The sequence below is a fragment of the Cynocephalus volans genome, chromosome 10, assembly GCF_027409185.1.
Source record: "Cynocephalus volans isolate mCynVol1 chromosome 10, mCynVol1.pri, whole genome shotgun sequence".
NCBI lineage: Eukaryota > Metazoa > Chordata > Mammalia > Dermoptera > Cynocephalidae > Cynocephalus > Cynocephalus volans.
In genome coordinates, this window is record NC_084469.1 from 88,083,764 (window position 1) to 88,101,208 (window position 17,445).

The 17,445-nt window shown below is 39.0% G+C and overlaps 2 protein-coding genes across 3 annotated transcripts in view; one reads left to right on the forward strand and one right to left on the reverse strand.

Moving 5' to 3' along the window:
• Positions 1-17,445, reverse strand: part of ANKRD27 (ankyrin repeat domain 27) — a 79,329-nt gene that overhangs the window by 2,034 nt on the left and 59,850 nt on the right. The window contains exon 29 of one of the 2 annotated variants that reach the window (XR_010024595.1): positions 2,944-3,056. Coding sequence is in view for 1 of the 2 variants with exons in the window: in XM_063110228.1 (XP_062966298.1) it covers positions 3,045-3,056 (12 nt within the window). In the remaining variant the exon portion in view is untranslated. Of the gene's footprint in view, positions 1-2,927; positions 3,057-17,445 lie in introns of those variants that run through there. The other variant, XM_063110228.1, reaches the window with a different exon arrangement.
• On the forward strand, positions 10,362-16,500 carry PDCD5 (programmed cell death 5). The gene is made up of 6 exons (XM_063110230.1): positions 10,362-10,745; positions 11,694-11,731; positions 14,020-14,081; positions 14,919-15,010; positions 15,945-16,016; positions 16,340-16,500. Exons 1-6 carry the CDS (start codon positions 10,680-10,682, stop codon positions 16,385-16,387), a joined length of 378 nt encoding a protein of 125 aa, XP_062966300.1. The 5' UTR covers positions 10,362-10,679; the 3' UTR covers positions 16,388-16,500.

Genomic DNA, 17,445 nt, shown 5'->3' on the forward strand with positions numbered 1-17,445 from the left:
CGGTCTTTTCTTTCTTTCCCTCCTTCCTCTCTCCCTCCCTTCCTAGCAGCCATTTATGAGGGAGGACATGCAGTATTTCTGTTTCTTTGTCTGGCTTATTTCGCTTAACATAATTTTCTCCAGACTCATCCACATTGCTGCAAATGGCAGAATTTCATTCTTTTTTATGGCTGAGTAGTATTCCATTGTGTATATATACCACATTCTATTTATCCAGTGGTCTGTTGATGGACACTTAGGTTGGTTCCCTATTTTGGCTATTGTAAATAGACTATAACATAAAATTTACCATCTCAACCATTTCTAAATGTACAGTTCAGTAGTGTTAAGCACATTTACATTGTTGTGCAAACAACCTCCAGAACTCTTTTCATCTTGGAAAACTTAAATTCTCTACTCAGTAAACCACAACTCCTCATTCCTTTCTCCCTACCAGCCCCTGGCAACCACCACTCTACTTTCTGTCTCTACAAATTTGACTGCTCTAGCACAATAGTCTTCTAGGGCTACCATAACAAATTACCAAAGGCTGGGTGGCTTAAACAACAGAAATTTATTTTCTGGTAGTTCTGGAGGCTAGCAGTTCAAGAGCAAGGTATTGGCAGGTTTGGTTTCATGTGAGGCTTCTCTCCTTGGCTTGCAGTTGGCCATCGTCCCAGTCTGTCATCACGTGGCCTTTTCTCTATGTGCCCACATCCCTGGTGTCTCCTCCTCTTCTTATATGGTCACCAGTCACACTGGATTAGAGCCCCACTCTTATGACCTCGTTTAACCTTAATTACCTCTTTAAAGGCCCTATCTACATATACAGTCACATTGGGAGTTAGGTCTTCCACATATGATTTTCGGGGGGACACAATTTAGTCCATAACATCTAGATACCTCCTGTAAGTGAAATCATGCAGTATTTGCCCTTTTGTGACTGGCTTATTTCACTTAGCATGTCTTCAAGGTTCATCTGTGTTGTAACATGTGTCAGAATCTCCTTCCTTTTTAAGGCTGAATATATTCCACTGTATGCACATACAACATTTTCTTTATCCATTCATCCATTGGTGGGCACTTGGGTTGCTTCCACCTTTTGGCTATTGTGAATAATGCTGCTATGAACATCGGTGTACAAATAGTTATGCAAGGCCCTGATTTCAATTATTTTGGGCATACAGTAGTCCACCCTTATCTGCAGGGGATATGTTCCAAGACCCCCAGTGGATAACTGAAACCATGGATAGTACCGAATCCTATATACAGTCATATGCTGTACAATGACATTTCAGTCAAGGATAGATTACATTTACAAAGGTGGTCCCATAATATTGGAATGGCTATACCATATCACCTAGGTGTGCAGTAGGCTATAGCATCTAGGTTTGTGTAAGTACACTCTGTGATATTTGCATGACAACAAAATTGCTTAACAACCCATTTCTCAGAATGTATCCCTGACATTAACCAATGCATGACTGTACCATGTCTTTTCCTATACATACATAACCATGATGACGTTTAATTTGTAAATTAGGCAAAGTAAGAGATTAACAACAATAACAACTAATAAAATGGAATGATTATAACAATATCTTGTAGTAAAAGTTACACAAATATGGTCTCTCTCTGTCAAAATATCTTGTACGTACTATTTTCGGACCTCAGTTGACTATAAGTAATTGAAACCATGGAAAGTGAAACATTGGACAAGGAAAAACTACCGTATACCCAGAAGCAGAATTTCCAGATCCAGGCTAATTATAGTTTAATTTTTTGAGGAACCATCATACTGTTTTCCATAGCAGCTTCACCGTTTTATATTCCCACCAACAACAGTGCACAAGCTTTCGATTTCTCCACATCCTAATCAACACTTGTTATTTTCTGGGATTGTTTGTTGTTGCTGTTGTTTTGATAGCCATTCTAATGAGCGTGAGGTGTTATCTTATTGTAGTTTTGATTTGCACTTCCCTAATGGTTAGTGATATTGAGCATCTTTTCATGTCCTTGTTGGCCATTTGTGTATCTTTTTTAGGGAAGTGTCTATTCAAGTCCTCTGCCCATTTTTGAATCAGGTTGTTCTTTTTTTGTTGAGTGGCAGAGGTTCTTTTTATATTCTAGGTATCAATCTCTTATCTTATATACAATTTCCAAATATTTTTTTCCTATTCCATAGGTTGACTTTCATTCTGTTGATTGTGTCCTATGATGAACAGAAGTTTTTGATTTTGATGAAATCCAATTCATCTAGTTTTTCTTTTGATGCCTGTGCTTTTGGTATCATATCTAAAAAATCACTGCCAAACCCAATGTCATAAAGCTTTTCTCTATGTTTTCTTCTAAGAGTTTTATAGTTTTAGCTCGTATGTTTAGATCTTTGATCCATTTTTAGTTAATTTTGTATATGTATAAGGTTAGGATAGGCTTTAGGTTGTCGCTATTTTTAAAGAAGGAAGATATTATAGAATGTCTCTGGGCTGATAGAAATGATCTAGTAGAGAAAAACACTGATATGCAGGAGAAAGGGGGATATTGTAGAAGCAAAGTCCTTGAGTACGTGAGAGAGCCTGGATGTGGTGTTTGACAAAGACTCCCTCCTCGACCAAACTTCAGTCAGGCTCCTCTGAGTATTCTTTTCAACTAGTTCTCAACCTTGACGCTGTTCTGTCTTTGGCCTGCCTAACCCAGTCTTAGCCAAGAATCTTGCTAAGTCATCCCCTTACTCTTGGTTTCTGATGAAGTTTCTCATCCCCCACCCTTGATGTCTAAGCCCTAGGCCAGCAAGAATCTTGTTAGGCCAGTTTAGCAAAATTCCCCTACCCATGATGTCTCCTCATAATAATTACATATCGACTGCCCCCTCACCCTGTTCTTTGGCTTTAAATCCCCATTTGTCTTTGTCGTGTTGGAGGTTGAGCCTGAATTTGCAATAGTTTTAAGTAAAATCTTCCTTACTGTTTTAATGAGTGTCAGAATAATTTTTTCTTTAACATGTTTAAGTGAGGGGTTGGTCTTAGTAGGAGTAGGAACAGTTCATCCATTGATCCAACAACTGGCTAGTGCAGAATCTAGGGGAAAAAAAAAAAAAGAAGCAGTTTGAGACTCTAATAGAATATAGAAGATGTGTGGTCAATGGAACAGCAATAAAAAAGTCTCATTAACTGAGACAAAGAATGTTATTTTAACAAAATAGAAAATATGCAGTTACTATAAGCTATTACAAGGAAAACAAGAGGACAAAACTGTTGTAAAAACAAAAAGAAATCTATAGAAGCACAACTCTATGGTAAGAATTTTAAACACTTCTTTAGTTTTTGGTAAATCTAGTGTATTTTAAAAGGGTAAGGGTTAAGGTTTTTAAAAAAGATATAAATAGCACCATGTTGAGATAATAAGTACATGTCAAACTTGCCCACAACCAATGAAGACTACATCTTCTTTTCCAATCCTTTAGAACATTTGTAAAAATTAATCACAAATAATGAGATTTTAAAAACTCAAGATTTTATTCAAGCCCACATTATCTGACTCCAATGCCATTTTTTAAATTCAAGAACTAAAATTGTTTCTCTCTCTCTTTTTTTTTTTTTTTTTTTTTTGGTTTTTTCCTTTTTTGTTTTTTTATTTGTTTTTGTCAACTTTTTTTTTTTTTTACTTAAAACTTTTCTTAATTCAGCTCGAAATTTTACCAACAATCTTCTGATAGTTGAACAAACATTTCTAGCTTTCCATTTCCAGGCACAGGGTAGGACTGCACTTTCCCACCCCCTTTGATGTTAGGCATAGTCAGATGATTTGCTTTGGCCAATGATATGTGAAGAGAGGAGATGGCTATCACTTCTGGGGGGAAACTTACAGGGACAATGTGCAATTCACTATGTTATCACTGGCTTGGCAACTGGCAGACTTGAGATGGCAGCTGCTCTTCTAGCCTGGGTCTCAGAGCGAAAAGACATGGAGCACATCCCCCCACCAACCTGGGTGGGCAGGCAGAATGAACAAGAGACAAACCTTTGTTTTAAGCCACTATGATTTTGAGTTTTTTGTTACTACAGCATAGCCTAGTCCATCCTGATGGATTCGGGTCTTCTAAATAACTTCTAAATTAGGGAGATCAGAACTGCACTTTGAAGGCTAGAAAATGAGTGCTTTTTTCAAGACAATGGATTGACCACTCCGTTTTCCTCCTCTCCCTACAAAAATGATGGCAAAGGACTGAAAGGGGAATAAGTCCACAACGGTAAAGAGAATAGACGCCCATCAGTGGCAAAGCTTTAAACAAATTCTGAGACTCTGTAAAGCTGATGGAGAAGTGATAGACAACACAGCCCAAAGGAGGTGCTGATCTGCCCTACAGAATTCCAGAGAGCCACATGACAGGGGACACAAATGAGACTGGCCAAAACACCGGAGTTACTTGGAAAACTCTATCCTAAACAGTCTAGTCCTCATCCCCTCCCCTTGTTCAGAGTGCAGAGCCATGAAACAGCAACTCCACAGATGAAATATCAGTGAGTTCCTCCATGCAGAAATTTAATAACTAAAGAAGAAGAGCAGGAGGAGGAGAAGGAAGAATAAAGGGGGAGAGGAAGAAAGGAGGGAGGGGAGCCATGCCTATTAGTTTCTAGAGCTGCCATAAAAAAGTATCACAAACCGGGTGGATTAGGACAGAAATTTATTGTCTCACAGTTCTGCAGGCTGACGTCTGATATCAAGATATCAGCAGGGCCAACCTCCCACTGAAACCTATGGGGTAAGGGTCCTTCCCTGCCTCTCCCTAGCTTTTGGTGGTTTGCTGGCTGTCTTTGGCATTCCTTGGCTTACAGATCTACCACTCCAATCCTCTGTCTTCACATGGTAATCTTCCCTCTGCATGTCTGACTCCAAGTCCAAATTTCCCCTTTTTATAAGGACACTAGTCATACTGAATTAAGACCTTCCCTAATGACTTCATCCTAACCCGATTACCTCTGTAAAGAACCTGTCTCCAAAGAAGGTCACATTCTGAGGGACTGAGGGCTGGAAATTCAACATTTCTTTACTGGAGGGGAGGTGACACAATTCAACCCATAACAGCATGTAAACATATCTCAGCCTTTCAGCTGGCTTCTTGCCAGTCAATAAGCCTACCCATATACACAGAGCTCCTTTTCAAACCTGACTTGCTTTATCTTTAAAAATGAACAAGCTAATCAAGGATCACCAGATATCTAAAGAGAGCCTGTAATATGTGTGGGAGGCTGTAATAATCACATTTTCTAGTTTCTGCGTTTTACACTCTGACCTCTTGGGGTCTTGCTGACTCTAGAGGGACTGCCCCTGCCAGGGCAAGCAAAATCCTAGCATAGTAAAAGACTCACCTGGGAGCACACCTTTCAGATGCAGACCAACAAATCCAGAGGCCATACCCCCAACCAAATCCATTACAGGGCTCTCACAAGGTTCTTACATTCCCTGTCACTATTTCTCTGACCTAATCACCCCAAGGCCAGGTACCAGACAACAAGGGGCGGCCCCTATGCCCCAGAGCCCAATAAAATTATTTAAACTACCCAATCTGCCTCACCTGTTACTTCCTACACAAACCACAATAAAGGCTTTTATCCACTCCTCTCCCTCTCTCCCTCTACCTTGTGACCGGCCCTGGTGCTTCCCCATGTGGCCTCCCTGCATGGTGTGCCATGCCTCCTGTTTCTAGAGATGTGTAAGTATAAACTTTTTCCTTCATGATAGTCATTTCCATGTCTGCATGTCTTACCACACCTGATTAAGACAAGTCCTGAATATCCTGCAACACAGACCAAGATAAGCAGGGGGAAAAAAAAAAAAAACCTCAAAAGAAAGAGAAGTCAAGAAATGGAAGAGAATTTAAAAATTTTTTCTAATTATTATTATAAGAAATTATTGAATTCAAAGTCAAGAAAAAGATATTATGTAAATGGCAAAATAAGACAACAAAAAAGCTTTCATAAAATAAAAACATGATGACTTAAATAATTCAGTAGAAGAGTCAGAAGATAAAACAGAAGAAATTTTCCAGAAAGTAGGATAAAAAGACAAAGAGATAGAAAACATGAAAGAAAAGAGACACAGATATATCCAGGAGGTACAGTTAACAGGTATTTCAGATAGAGAAAGATAAAAATCAGAGAGAAGAAAAGAATCAAGTGAACTTTTTCATTTTTGTATCAAAATCTCCCAAAGGTTAAAGATAGAAGTTTCCAGATTGAGAGGATCTATGAAGCAAACAACACAAAGACTTTTAAAAGCCTCACATCTTTGCAAAATTTCGGAATACTGGGGAAAAAAAAGGAAAGATCCTAAAAGCTTTCAGAAAGAAAGAAAAACACTGCTCATGAAAGAACAAGAATGAGATTTTGTATCACCAACACCAAATGCTAGAAGACAGATGAGGTATACCTTCATATTTCAAAACGAATGACTACTAAACACAATTGAATGATGGATTGACAAGAAAACAAACAGTTGTAGTGAAGGTTATATGAACAACTGGAAAAATAAATGTGGGTTATATATCAATTAGATGCCACTATTTTATCTATATTAATTTACTGGGTGCAATAAGTGTATTATAGTTATGTATAAGAATGTCTTTGTCCTTAGGATATATACTTTGGAGTGAATTGATATGGTATCTGCAACTTACTTTCAAATAATTCAGAAAGATTGTGTGTGTGCCTACGTGTGTGCACATGCACACATACACACACGTGTGTAGACAGAAAGAGGTAAAGTCAATGTGAAAGAATCTTAATGACTATGAATCTATGTGAAGGATATATAGGTGTTCTTTGCACTATTCCTTCCATTTTTTATAGATTTGATATTTTTCAAAATGAAAAGTAAGGAATTTGAACAAATTACCAATACATAACAAAGCTGGAAAGGAAAATAAGAAATAATTTATATTTTTATTAATTTTTAATTTAAAATAATTCTGAGAGAAAAAAAAGTAATCCAGAAATCTATAACCAGCTAAACTATTGGTCAGGTGAAAGAGTTGATTAAATATTCAGACATACTAAAATACAGAAAATTTACCTACCACACCCTTTTTCTTATAAAACTACTTGAAAATGTGCTTCAGCAAAATGAGGGATTAAACCACAAGAGAACATAAGGAATCCAAGAAACAGAGGATATAACCCAAGATAGCAGTGAAGGGAAATCCAGAATGACAGGTATACAACAGGCCTAGTGATAAACCCATCAAGATTAAAGAGGGAGGATGAAATCCTTTATAAGAGAGATCTCTATTAATAGAAGTGGAGCCTTCCAGATTACATCATATGAAGAGTTTAGAAAAGAAATGTTCGATTTTCGGTGATAAAGAAAACCAAAGGCAAATAGAAACTCCAGGAAGAGCAAACAGTTGTACAAGAAAAGAAATAGTATAATACACTATTTGGCATGGTTGTGAACAATATTTAAAAGTCAGAGCTGACAGATTATGACCACAAAATAGGTCACTACAAAAAAATGTACTAAACACAAAGAAAGGCAGTAATGCAGGAAATGAGGAACAAAAAGCATTCAGACAAACAGAAAACAAAATAACAAAATAGCAAAAGTAAGTGCTAAATAAAAAACCGAATCCAACTATATGCTGTTTACAAAAGACTCATTTTAGATCTAAGGTCATAGATAGGTTGACAGTAAAAGGATGGAAAAGGGATTCCATGCAAATAGTAACCAAAAGGGAGCAAGATTGGCTATTCTAATATCAGTCCATATAGACTTTAAGTTAAAAAAAAAAACTGTTACAAGAGACAAGGACATTATATAAAAAGGGCCAATTCACAAAGAAAATATGACAATTATAAACATATATGCACAAAATATCAGTGCTCCTATGTATTTGAAGCACATATTGACAGAACTGAAGGGAGGAATAGACAGCTCTACAACAATAGTAGGAGGCTTTAATCCCTCACTTTCAGGAATGAATAGAACAACCAGACAGAAATCATCAAGGCAGGAGGGCTTGAACAACACTATAGACCAACTGGATCTAACAGACATATATGGTCATGCACCATGTAACAATGTTTCTGTCAATGAGGGACCACATATACAACAGTGGTATAGCCAAGGAGTGAAAGGCTACACCATATAGCCTAGGTGTGGGGCAGGCTGTACTATCTAGGTTTGTGTAAGTACACTCTACATTGTTCATACAATGACAAAATCACCTAATGACACATTTCTCAGAATATATCCCCATTATTAAGTGACACATGATTGTCTAGAACACTCCATCCAACAATCAGAGACACACTTTTCACAAATGTATATAAAACATTCTCTAGAAGAGACCATAGGTCACAAAAAAGTTTTATAAGATTGAAATCATACAAAGTATCTTTTCTGAACACAATAAAATGAAACTAGAAATCAACAGTAGAAGGAAAACTGGAAAGTTCACAAACACATACTCAAATTAAATAAAATATTCTTAACCAGTGAGTCAAAGAATCACAAGGGAAATTAGACTATATCTTCAGAAAAATAAAACTGAGCCAACTGGCTGGCTCAATATGCTCTTACATGTAGAAAACTCTAAAGATCCCACCAAAAAACTGTCAGCACTAATAAACAAAAATCAGCAAAGTAACAGGATACAAAGTGAATACACAAAAATCGGTTGCATTTCTATATACTAACAATGTACAATATGAAAAGAAAATTAAGAAAACAACTTCATTCACAATAGCATCAAAAAATATTTTTTATTTTTTATTTTTATTTTTATTTTATTTTATTTTTTTTAAATATTTTTTTTAAAATAAAATATTTAGGAATAACCAAGGAGGTAAAAGACTTGTACAACAAAAACTACAAAACATTGCTGAAAGAAACTAAAGAAGACACATATAAATGGAAAGACATCCCCACTCACGGATTAGAAGACTTAATATTCTTAAGCTGTCAATAGTACCCAAAGTGATCTACAGATTTAATGCAATCCCTATCAAAATCCCAATGACGTTTTCTGAAAAAATAGAAAACCCACCCTACAATTCATGTGGAATCTCAAGGGACCCTGAATAGCAAAAACAATTTGAAAGAGAACAAAGCTGGAGGATTCACACTTCCTAATTTCGAAACTTACTAAAAAACTGAAGTAATCAGAACAGTGTGGCATGGGCATAAAGACAGACACATGGACCATAGAATAGAATAGAGAGCCCAGAAATAAACCCTCACATACCTGGACAAATAATTTTTGACAAGAGTGCCAAGACCATTCAATGGGGAAAGGACAGTCTTTTCAACAAATAGTGCTGGGAAAACTGGATATTCCCATGCAAAAATGAAGTTGTACCCTTACCTAACACCATATACAAAAATTAACTCAAAATGGACAAAGACTTAAAACATAAGAGAATGGATAAACAAGATGTGTTACATACATTCAGTAGAATATATTTAGCCTTAAAAAGGAAGGAGATCCTGACACACGGATGTACTTTGAAGACATGCTAAGTGAAATAAGTCAGTTACAAAAAACAAATACTGTTTGATTCCACAGACATGAAGTGCCTAGGATAGACAAACTCACAGAGACAGAAAGTAAAATGGTGGTTGCCAGGGTATGGGCATGGGGCGAATGGTGAGTTATTTAGTGGGTAGAGTTTCTTTTAGGATCACGAAAAAGTTCTAGAAATATAGATGGTGGTGACAGTTGCAAAACAACGTGAATGTATTTATTGCCCCTGAACTGCACACTTAAAAATGGTAAAAATGGTAAATTCTGTTATGTATATTTTGCGACAATTAAACATACAAACGGATAACCTGCATGGGTCACATGGTTAGGGAGCTGAGAACCCCCCAACCCCCATACTCCAAAGGCAGGAGCGCAAGTGTGTGTACTCCCAGGGAGTTCACACCTCCAGGGCTGTCCATCCCAGCATCCCCCCAGGAACGTCCTCTTGTGTGAGGAGGCAACTGGGAAGTGTGGGGTCGGGGGTGGGGTGGGGTGCACTGCAGTTAGTTTACCCCACACCCTTGCTCTAACTTGGCTACCTAATGGCCTGGTGACCTTCCTCAAGTCTCTTTGACTTTCTCCTACTCCCACCTCCCACACTCCCTTAACCCATTTTAAGTGTACAATTAAATGTTTTTTTTAAAAAGCACACTTAAGAGCCGTGCAACCATCGCCGCAATCCACTTTTAGAACATTTCCATTACCCGACTTAGCTTTTCATAGCTCCTGGTTCATCATCTATAAATGGCGATAATATGAACCTAACACATTATAGGTCACCAACAAATGGTACCCATAATTAGTATACTCGGTGATGCCATAATTTGAGGTTATTATCTGCTCCAAGACACGGACCAGTCCTCGCGCACCCAGCATCGCGCACGCAGAAGCTTACATTGCGGGTGGGGAGGTGGGGCCCGAAGGCCCAGCGGGGCGCTTCTGAGCACGGCCCCGCCCCACCGCCCACCCAACACGAGAACAGCCACGCCCGCAGCCTGCGATCGGGGGATCGGGCCTCTCCCCGGCGCCCTGGCGGCGGCTCCGGGCTGGATTGGTGACGCCTGGGCGCTGCGGGCGCCTGCGCAGTGGTGAGGGCCGCGCTCGTGGAGAGGGGCTGCAGGAAATACCTCAGAGAGGGCCGCCGAGTGGCTGCGGCTGCTCGACCCCAGGCGGCTGCACCATGGCGGACGAGGAGCTGGAAGCTCTGAGGAAGCAGAGGCTGGCCGAGCTGCAGGCCAAGCACGGGGTGAGCGTGCCCGCCCCTCGCCCGGCCCGTCCCCTGCGGGGCGCCGCCCTCTCCCGGGGTGGAGGGCGCGGCCCTAGGCGGAGACTTTAGTCGCCGCGGCCGGTGTTTGTCCCGCGGGGCTGGGGACCCTGCGCTGCCCCCGGTGGCCTCGTGGCTGGCTCAGGGGCTGACCTTAGCCCATTTCCCTCGCGTGGGGGTCCGGGCGGCCCAGCGGCGGGTGCCGGCCACTCGCGGGGCCTGTCCCGGGTAGGGGGTCTGCTCGTCCGAGTCTGCTTGCCCGGCCTGGCGTTATTCAAAGGGAGGCCTCGGTCCCCCGCGGCTCGCCTCCGGACCCGTAGCTTTCGGAGCTAGCCGCTTTCGACTGCTGTTGCAGCCGAACAGAATTCAGTTCTGACCTAGGTGGTCGACAGACATTCTTTGAGGGTCCGCTGTGTTCCAGTGTTGAGGGTACAGCGAGGAACAGATGAACATCCGCTCCGATGGAGTTGACCGGGGAGGAGCCGTTCAGTAAATGCTAATCCCGTAGATAAAATGCTCAAGTAGTGCCTTTACTGTAACAGTAAAGAAAGGGAGAGCAGCGGGTTAGGGATGGAGGGGATGGTCTCGAAGGAAGCGCCATTTAAATCGTCAACGTCCCTAATACCGAGGCACGTCTTATTTTCCAGAAATTATTCTTATGCGTGAAATACGGTTTCCTCATACAGGGATTCCCCTCCTAAGTGTTGTTTGTATTTAAAACATTCTACCAGATTGTGACTTTAGAGGCCTGTCAAAACATTGTAGCAAGTGGAAACTATGCCATTGACTTCTGTGAGGCCCGGTTTTTAATTATTTGGTAAGCTGCCTCTACCACTGCAGGAGCTTATACATATCAGAAACAAAATAGAGTAGTTCTTATCTGTTTCCTCTGTGAAATCGCTCGATTAAAAGGTAAAATTATTTTTTCAGGATCCTGGGGATGCAGCACAACAGGAAGCAAAGCAAAGGTATGGGCTGGAAATCTGAACTTTTTAAGGGTGATTTCATCGAATGGATTTTTTTTTTTTTCTTTTTACTTCTTTTGCTGTAGTTATTTTAATAGGTGTGAATCAAAGTTTTTCCTGGCATAGTGATTTTTCCGTAAATCATTATGAGGGTTTTTTCGTTACTAATTTGTTAATGAACATGTATGGAGCCTCATTTAATACCTTGCATTGCAGTTACTTGTTGACGTTTCTCTGTTAAACAGTGATTACCTTAAGATGAGCATAATAGAAGTACCTCATAGGGATGTTAGGAATACATGGGTATAGCGCCTCACACTTAGTAAGTGCTCAATAAATATTAACTGTTGTCCTAGTCTTATTTTATCTCAGTGCATGGCAGATCACCTCACACAGGTGCAGATACTCGCTGAATGGCAGGTTTATCGAATGAATATTATTACCCCATTATGCTACCTTTTTAAAAATTGTGGTTAAAAAACATAAAGTTAACCATTTCAACCATTTGTAAGTACACTGTTCAGTAGTGTTCACTATATTCACATTGTTGTGCAACAGGTGTCTAGAACTTGTTCATCTTGCAGAACCAAAACCCTATACTTATTGGACAACTCTCCATTTCCCCTTCCCTGCATCATTTCTACCTTTTAACTCCTTCATTCCTTCAGCAAATATTTTTTGAGCACCTGCCCTGGATCAGGCACTGTGCCGGGTCTACAGACATAGGCAAGGCAGAGAAGGTTCAGAAGACAGATGGTAAGCACCTAAGATAGTGATACAAAGAAAGTAAAACTACACAAATTTCATTGCTTCTAAGATGTACATTCTTTTTCGCATTTTAACATATCTGAAATTGGAATGCATTTCATAATCGCTTTTGTCCTGGATTCTTACAGAGAGGACTTACTTTTGCTTCTGCCATCACTTCAGTACATTTCTAACCTGAGACCTTTTTTTTTCAAAAGATGACCGATAAAGGGGTCTTAAACCTTGACTTGGTGGTGTCAGCACCACGCTCTCCCTAGTGAGTTAACCGACCATCCCTATATAGGGATCCAAACCCGTGGCTTTGGTTTTATCAGCACCACACTCTCCCAAGTGAGCCACAGGCCGGCCCTTAATCGGAGACCTTTTAAAATTAAATTCTGTGCTTGAGGTTCTCGCCTTCCTCCTCCCTGGTAGTGTGAATTGAGATAGAAACCCTGCAAGACTAAAGCTTGAAGTTCTCAGGGGAACTTTTGTCTTTTTTCTTCCTTCACTCAGGGCCAGATACATGCAAGCTTCCTGCTGTCCCTTTCTGCGTGGCAGGTTTTCTTGTTTACCTTGTACTGAGGATGTTGCTCTTGATACCCCAGATTTGATTAGGGGTCTCTTACTAAACCTCTCATCTAGGGTGTTTTTTCATAGACTTAAAACTGTGGTATATCTTACAATCAATGGCATCTTAGATTCAGTAAAATATAGTAATAGTAGTTTGTGTCAGGGTTGAAGTACATGGGAGCTGTAAGGAAAAGGCAGTGAGCTTTGTGCCATATTCCATGAACCCTAGGGCTTCTGAGCTAGGGGCAGATAGTGACCACAGCCAGCCCCAGCTCCTCCTCTAATTCAGCCGAAGCATCTCTGCTCTTGTTTGTTTTCTGTGTTGTGTTCCTTGAAGGACTTCATTTGAGAAAAAAAAAATTTTTTTCTGTTACTTAAGTTTAAGACCACTGCCATATGAACATGAACTAGTTCCTACTTGGGTAGGTAGAAAGAAGCAAGGATAGTTGCAAAGTTATAATTTCACTCCCCTTCCCCACCCAATGAATAGAACTGAGAGTCTTAACATGGGATCTGGTTCTCACTTGGCCACAGTTACCTGTATCTCTTTCACATAGCTTCTCTGGGTCCCAGCTTCATCTCTAAAGAAATTACACAGATTAATCACTTGGTCCTTCTGATTGCCTGACATCCCACTACAAATTTCTAGCACCTGTCACATACCAGGTACTTAGTAAGTGTTGGTAATGGTGATTGAACTGAAACTCCATCTTGAATTATGAAAATGTAAAGCCTACCTTCCAACCCTGATAGGTTTACATCCACATATAAAGCAGGCTGTTCAAGGGCAAAGGTGGATTCTTCTACTTTAATTGTAGCTGCTGCCGTCTGCACAGCACCTGTTGTACTGCAGTCTGTATACTGCAGTCGTCTATCTTGAGAATCATATTGAATGAGCTACTTTTTTATATGTTCAATAGAAATGCTGACGGATTAGTTCTAATTTTGCTTGACCTATGTTTTTGTTGTAGGGAAGCAGAAATGCGAAACAGTATCTTAGCCCAAGTTCTGGATCAGTCAGCCCGGGCCAGGTGTAAGCATCTTTGATTTCCTTTATTTCCATAAAGTTGACTTGAGTTAGTTGAATGGGGAGATACATATGCAGTTATTGCTATCTCTAGATTAAATATTTGTTTACTTAAAAACACTTGACATATAGATAATCTGTAAAATGTATGAAGTTTATAAAGCTAGAGAAATGTACTTAATCGTTATTAAAAGTACCAGCTCAATTCTCTCTTACCAGAGAGATATTCTCCAAGTGTATATCTGGTAAAATTTGTAGGAAACAGCTCTTAAATAGAGTCAATCACAAAATATTGCTGGTAGTTGACATGGACAATGGGCACTTACTTTATTGCATTCTCAGTTTTTAGTGTATGTTCAGAGTTTTTCAATAAAAACCAAAAAGAAAACTATATAGAAACAAAAATAAAATGAGCCAATCAGAATGAACTAGTATCTTTTGTACTAGTTTGTAACTTGAAGCCCAGTTTGAGTTTAGAAGAGATAGCTGTAGATAGATCACCATCATTTTGTATGTGTAGTAATAAATAAGTTGTTTTTCACAGGGTAATCATACATTTTAAGAAACAAGAAAGCATGGGGTTTAGACTCTGAGAACCCAAGTTTAATCTTGGATCTACCACTACTCCATGTGGCCTTGACTGAGATTGACATGGATGAACTTTAGTTTTCTCATTTTTTAAAGGGCTAACAATACTGTCTGCCCTGTCCCCTTTACTGGTTGAGACACATAAACAAGCTTGTGAAGTGTTTTGGAAATGTCAGTGCATAGTTTTAAGATATAATACAAATATAAGTGCATTTAGTTTTGATGCCTTTCTGCGTATTTATTTTTTCTTTTCAGTAAGTAACTTAGCACTTGTAAAGCCCGAAAAAACTAAAGCAGTAGAGAATTACCTTATACAGATGGCAAGATTTGGACAACTAAGTGGGAAGGTAAGCTTGGACTGTCTACTTTATCAAAACGTGGCTTCAAAAAGTCAATTTTATCTTCATCTGATTACAGAATTTTTGTTGACTCTTCCTATGAGGAAATTTTAAAGGAGAAAATAGTCATACTTACCAAAAATCCTAAAAGATAGTTTCCTTTCCTAAAATCTACTTTTCTCCCTTCCTGACATTGCTATGAAACCTTGTTTCTGTCTGTGTGACCCAATGACTATTAGGGTCAGCTAGCTCAATTTGCTCCTGCTCTGGAAACAAGTTTTGTCGATAATACCAATTAAAATACTACCAATGTAGGTAGAAGTTAGGCTTGTTTTGCAAATGAGGTGGTGCTAAAAGCCCTTGCTTATTATATGTGTTAGTATAAGACCATGAGGGATGTATTCTGACAAGCCTGACCTTCCTTCAAGATCCCCACGAGCCCCACCTGCACTGGGAAGACTTCTGCTGCTACGGCAGCCTACCCAAATCAATCCTGTCCCCTAAGCCCCTCACACTAAGAACCACTTGCATGTGGGAGCCACAGCCAGTTGATCTTTTGGGGTGTGACATCTCCTTATCTCCTGGTGGTGAAGCATCTCAAGGGCAGAAGTGGTGTGTCTGTATCCCTGACACTTAATACAGTGGTGTACATGGTTGTCACTGTCTGCTAGTGGTGACAAAGATGTTCTTAAATACTTAACTTTGAATTTTTCTGAGGATGTTATTTGATGGATACTTTTCCTCCCTCCTCAATTGAGGAATAACAGAGCAAATATTTGGAACTTAAACCAATAGTCATAACTAGTAGTTTCAGCTGCCTGTCCTACCACTCCTTCCCTCTTGACCACTTCTCCCACACCCCAGAATGACTATAAAATGATTCAATCTGCTGAGGTAAATTCTTTGTTTAAAAAAGTACTGTTTTTCCTTCTTGTTATCTTAGGTATCAGAACAAGGTTTAATAGAAATCCTTGAAAAAGTAAGCCAACAAACAGAAAAGAAAACAACAGTTAAAGTAAGTTTCTCCAAATGCACATGGCAGAAGAAAAGATTGATATTTTAAATGTTGAGTTGAATATACATTACCATATCAAAACATCTTTCAGCCCATAGATGTTTTTATTTCATAATATACGGAAGTTTGGGCAGAAAGGCTGAATATATTGAGGGGGATCTAATTTTTAAGGCTCTTGCCCCCAGCCCCTCCACCTGTTTAGCTCTTTAAGTGGTGTTAAAGACACACAAAAATGTCTTGCTAAAGTAGGTAGAAATTTTTTTTTCTTGGAAAATCTGTGTTACGCTTTATTAAACATGACACTCATTTAATTTCCCCCCCAGTTCAACAGAAGAAAAGTAATGGACTCTGATGAAGATGACGATTATTGAACTAAAAATGTTTAAAGACTGGAATTTAATGGAACAATTCTAGGACAGAAGTTAAAATCTGATTAAATGTTTACTTTGTTTATTGTCTATATGCCTTTTAAAAAATAAACTTGCTATGCAAAATAAAACAATTTGGGCATTTTGTTTTAGTACCACAACCAAGTGACCACATCCACATTTTGAATATTCCCCTTCCTACCAAAAGCCTCTAAACATGTGTAGTGGCATAAATATATCCTTTGTAATTGTGACATTAGTGTTAGGTAGGGAAGATGTCCTTAGTAGAAATAGAAGCTGCTCTGGCACTTCAGTAAGAGGGAAATAGCAACAGTAGCAGTCAGTAACATTGTGGGAATTAAAACATGTAGATTAAACTGAATTAGCTTTGACATCTGAGCACATCCTAAGACGTATTTCTAAGACGTAGATTCTGAAAGCAAGTAAACTGTTTCTGCAGATAAGTACTTCCATTTAATGTAAGAAACCTCCTAGGTTTTTTCTCATTTGTAATCTGCTTTTCAAAGCACTAAGATTAAATTATCTTACAAATATCACTCCTATCCAAAACTGGATACTCCCATTGAGAAAAATGATCAAAATAATTGAATCATACTGGTAACAATACTTCAACAATAATACACGTTTGTAAGACTTGTAATGATTAAAATCCAATTGAGACAGTTCAGTTAAACATTTTGGTAGAAATGTTCTGGGTTCTTCACTGATAAAGTTGCAGGTGGCTTAAAGCAGTTGTTATCTCTTATATTGTGCTTTACTTCCATTACGTTATGAAAACCTTTGCTCGTAAGTTTAAATCCTAAACTTAATTATCAACTAAGCTGTTTGGTGTAAACTTTTAAATGTCTTAGTCCTGTGAGACTGAGCCCAGGAGTATATTAATAACATTTAATAAGATGGATAGGATTCATAGCAGAAAAGTGACAGGAAATGTGGTTTACAATCCCAGTCTCTGCTTTAGCCAGCATACTGCTGATATGTTTAAATTAATTTGAAGTTTTATTATATTTGAAATTTGTAACTATAGTCAATGAAGAAAG